The 5,127-nt window shown below is 31.7% G+C and overlaps 1 protein-coding gene across 1 annotated transcript in view; it reads right to left on the reverse strand.

Annotated features, from left to right (window-relative positions):
- Window positions 1–2,225: 2,225 nt before the first annotated feature.
- The window catches only part of LOC117103051 (DBH-like monooxygenase protein 1 homolog), a 19,023-nt gene continuing 16,121 nt past the window's right edge, over window positions 2,226–5,127 (reverse strand). The window contains exons 6-8 of the mRNA XM_033243525.1: window positions 3,045–3,138; window positions 2,395–2,561; window positions 2,226–2,234 (exon numbers count right to left, since the gene is read on the reverse strand). Coding sequence (XP_033099416.1) covers window positions 2,226–2,234; window positions 2,395–2,561; window positions 3,045–3,138 — 270 coding nt within the window. The remainder of the gene's footprint in view (window positions 2,235–2,394; window positions 2,562–3,044; window positions 3,139–5,127) is intronic.

Consider the following 5,127-nt stretch of genomic DNA (forward strand, 5'->3'; position numbering starts at 1 on the left):
TCATCTAATAAATGCTTTTCAATTTCACTGTAAATGTGGAACTACAACACATAATTACCATCGAAATATGTTATTGTGTGTTCATGAATACAACCAAATCAAAAAGATGAAATTCTACTGGAGTAGAACATTAATGGAATGTGTTGAGACTGATTTTGCTTCCATTAGTTTAAGTAATAGTTAATTTATTACATTGTAAATGTGGAACTACAATACATAGTTACCATCAAAATATGTTATTGTGTTTTTGAAGACAACCCAATTAAAACGATGAAATTCTACTGAAGTATAACATTAATGAAATGTGTTGAGACTGATGTTGCTTCCATTAGTTTAAGTCATTTAGAGGACGTTTGTTCTTGGGAAAAAAATAAACGCCCCAAGGCCTTTAATCGAAGGAAACGTTTATTCCAAAAGAGAATCCGGATGGGGTGTTTATTCAGGGGGCGTTTGTTTAAAGCGGAGAATTCATTCGAATAAATAATTTGCATATGGTATATAATAATTTTGCTATAATTATGTTTTATTTATTATTAATTAAAAAATAAATGGCATACAAAACTTCTTTTGTGTAATGTGTGTTATAAAAAATAACAATTTGGAAGTAAAATCCTAATATTTAAAAGAAAACCTGCACAGCCTCTAAATAAAACATTTTTAAACTCTTATATTTAATAAATATATTAATAAATATCACTTGTTTTTTTTTCAGATTTTGTAAAGACATACTGTAAAATAAGTATGGTGCCGTCCTTTATTACAACAGCATGCACAGTATTTGCAGCCGTCGTAGACCAGTAAAATTATAAATAAGGAAAGAACAAACTTTAAACATTCTTGACAAACTAACTACGACTACTACTATCTACTATTATTATTAAATAACTTCTAATAATTACAAAAGGTTTATACTTATTTATTATTTTTTAAACATGTATGTAATTATGTATTTGTAATATGTTTCGTATAGTGAAGTAAAGTACTTGGCACACTTGGACAACATTTATATTTTACTGTAGAGGAAACCCAGTATAAATAACAATTAAATAAAAGATATAAAATATAACAAATGATACATTTTTCGGATAGTAATTCAATTGTTGTCAGCTGTATATTGCAATACTACAATCCATCTATCAGCTGTCTACAACAAAACTACAATAATCCACCTATCAGTCTACAACAAAACTACTACAATCCACCTATTATTGTGTCTACTACAAAACTACTACAATCATCTATCGGTAGTCTACTACAACACTATTACAATCCACCTATTATTTGTCCTCTTTAACCTACTACAACCTACCTATCAGTCGTCCTCATAAACCTACTGCAATCCACTTATTAGTCGTCTACTACAAAACTATTACAATCCACCTATTAGTCATCTACTACAATCTACCTATAAGGTTTTAGGTAGGTGACTGATAGAGAAATTAAATATATAATAAAAATTGGTTTTTTTTTCAGATTTTGTAAAGACAAACTGTAAAGGAAAAACTGGGAAGTGCCTTCCATTACAACAACAAACACAGTATTTATAGACGCCGTTATACCAGTAAAATTATAAATAAGTCAAAAAACAAGTAATAAGCATTCTTGCCAAACTAATTACTACTACTACATTTACTATAACTATTAACTAAGGTCTCAAATTACGTATGATTGTAATTAACTTTAGAAAATGTTAATACTAATTAATTAATTCTACAATCAACCTATCAGTCGTCTGCTGCGAGAAATACTACACAACACATATTAGTCGTCTAATCCAGTCAGCTTTGATCCATCTATCAGTAGTCTACTTTAGAATTACTATAGGTAGTCAGTTACTAGACGACAGACAGCTGGTAGAAGTGTTGCTTAGACAACTAATAATGTGGATTGTTGTAGTATGTAGGTAAATAAAATAGTTTAATAATGAACCACTGATAAGCAGATGGTCGGAGTTATTGATATTGTTGTTTAATCCTCCGCGAAGACCAATAAAGCTAAAAGGTACTTAAATGTACGGGAAATCTACCAAAAACCTACTTATTAGTAGGCGTTTAATAGTCAGTAGAGGTAAATCAACTAAAGGACGTATGGCTAAATCTACAAAAAAGAGCAATGTCTACTAAGAAATTTCGGTACGGAAAATATCATGGTAAAACTTTAAAGTTAAACTGGTTTAATCAGAAATTTTAAAAGACTTGTTTCATAAAAGCTGCAGCTTCACGTTATTAGTTTTTCTAGTTAATAAAAAAATAAAAAAAAAACCACATTTGAATTTTTACGTAAGAGCTTAACTCTCAATTTGTTCTTATTTCTCTAACGTATGTGGCGAAGTAATTATAGGCACCACAAAATATACACTCCTAAGTACTGTAGTAAATATTTTGATTCCTTTACCTCTTCTGAACATTTTGTATCACAAGAACCGTACACTTTAAATGCTTCCTCCTTAGGTGGAATCATGAACAAGTATCTTGAATCAAGACCTGCCAACAGTACACTTGCGTCATATTGACGAAGTTTTGGCGTATGGTAAAGACGTATTCCAGAGCTGTCATTAATACCTGCATGAATCCGTAAAATAAATAAAGGTGTTAAGATACTGTCTGAATAGCTGACCTACCAGAGGTACGCAGCAAAAATAGGAATACTAGAAAATCAACTGAATCACCAAAAAGCATGGTTGGTGGGTGCATTCATTCATTCATCTGACAAACTTTGTAAGTTACAAACAATATACAAAAGTAAATAAAGTTAAAATTGGCATATAAAACACGGTTTAGTAGGCCTACAATACGTTATGTTAAAAGCGTATAAAACAACATGAGAATGACAGCTGCGAAAAAAAGCAAATAAAAAAGTGAAAACATTGACAATCAAAATATAAAGAGCAAAACGAGCGTTTAAACAAAAAGCTGATTTTGATCAGGATAGACACAAAAATCAATGGCTATACTAATAATATAAGAAACAATATTTCTTGTTTAATTGTGTTGCCTTAATTTTTTTTAATTCTACAGTTTGTTTATAAATTGTATTGTGGTTACCTTTAATAAGATTTTGGTTATCGTAATGAACGATAAGTTGAATGTACTTGACATCTGAAAACCGATATCCAACATTCTCTGGAAACTCTTGTGTCTAAAATAATGGACATATATAGAATTTATTTTTCTTGTAGTTTTAAAGATATATCAAGTAGATATAATATGTTTGTCTGAAACAAATTTTAATACCTGCACAGATCGTCATACTAAGAAAATTAAATCTGAACAGTACACTGTTTACAGTAAAAAAAAATACATATAGAAATATAATTATTATTATCACAATCTTGCACATTCGTCAAAAAATCAAGAAAGAGTTGATTTTTAATTAAAATGATAAAATATTCGTTTACTAATAATATTATTTTGTATTATAATTGTTATATTATTATAAGTTTTCTTGTACAATCGTCATTAAAAAAAACATATGGTATTCATAAATCGTTTATAAAATATAAAATGTAATGTTTACTTATCATGAAAATAACACAGTAAATTACAATTTACATAAAATAGCAATTATGTTGATCAAAGGGTAGGAAAGATTATGTACGGTCGTCATTAAAATAGATAATACTCTGAGAAAATTTGACATCTCTGTTTGCGGCAGACGATATCGTAACCATATGTCACTAAAAAGCAACCCAAAATAAAAATCAAAATAGACAATGTCATGTTCACAAAGTAGGCGAATACATGTAATGTTGGACAATAGGTCTCTCTGAGAATGAATACTAAGACAAACAACACCAGTAGACGAATAAGAGCAGGATGGAAAGCCTTTACTCCAGACAGAAAGCCTTTACTCAAAAAACACTTCGATAGACGCAGGGTTCCCGAAACGCCACCCTTAGCGGCGTGTGCGAAGCAAAACTTAGAGTCAAACGTGGAACGCGAAATTTCGATATGGTTTTGTAGTCAGATTTGCGAGAAAAACTTGTAGTTCTTAATATTTTGGTTATAATAGAACATTTTTATGTTTTGGTGAAGTCACACTCACAATATAGTTAGCATGCATACGTTATAAGCTAGATTACGTCACCTTTTCCTAGTAAGGCAAACTTTCCCGGCGTGCTTTTTCATGGATAAACAATCACCACTGCTTTGCCATGGATGCCTTGCCTAGCTAGGGCTACAAGAGCCGCATTGTTAGCATTGTATAATACTTAAACAATGTATGTCTGCAACTGAATTATTCTTAGGCCCTAGATAAATTTTTTTCTTATTTTAATTTATTTTTTTCGAAAGTGTACTTTCTTTCACATATAATTGCACTGTCTACTTTAGGCCTAGGCCTAGTCTTATTATGCCTCATCTTCCCCCGCAACACAGTACATCAGTAGGCTAGGCCCCCCACGCTACAGTACAGATGTTTGCTAGGCAAGAGAACGTGATTGCACCTTACTTCCCAGGTGTTCATGTAACATTAGCATATTGTTAGCTAACCAGCTGCGTGTATTCCTTTGTGAAAATGAGTACAGCAGCTAGTATAGTGAAAAAATGGGCCCCCGTGACCATTTTTCGGGGACCAAGGTTTCTCTGCTGATTTGGCATTACTAGGGTATAAATAAAAAAATGAGCGGGGGTGAGCCTCCTGAAAAAGGGCGGAACATGTTTTTGGCGGCCATTTTTTAAAATGGCCGCCAAAATCAAGCGAATGGCTCATAACTTTACTTCTACTCCATGAAAAGGGGTAAATATGGTGTCTAACTATATGTTATTAGGGTCACTGAATTCAATTAGATATGTTTCAAAAACCTAGGATGGCAGCCATTTTGAAATTCAAGATGGCTGCCATAGTAATCATAAAAAGGGCGGAACATGTTTTTGGATTCCACTTCCTGTCGTTGAAAAATGGTAAATATGATGTCTACTTATATGCAATTAGGCTCTCTGAGTCCAATAAGAATAACTTCCATAAGCTAGGATGGCAGCCATTTTGAAATCAAAGATGGCCACCACATAAATTGTCAAAAATCAAATATTTTGGTATGTAATTGCATTTCTCCTCGCTCAAAAATGTTAAATTTGGGGTCTAATCATATGTTATTCACATCTTTGAGTCCAATGAACATAGTTTCAA

This window comes from Anneissia japonica, unplaced genomic scaffold (assembly GCF_011630105.1).
Source record: "Anneissia japonica isolate Jap-2015-1 unplaced genomic scaffold, ASM1163010v1 scaffold287623_len557403_cov176, whole genome shotgun sequence".
In the NCBI taxonomy this organism is placed as follows: domain Eukaryota; kingdom Metazoa; phylum Echinodermata; class Crinoidea; order Comatulida; family Comatulidae; genus Anneissia; species Anneissia japonica.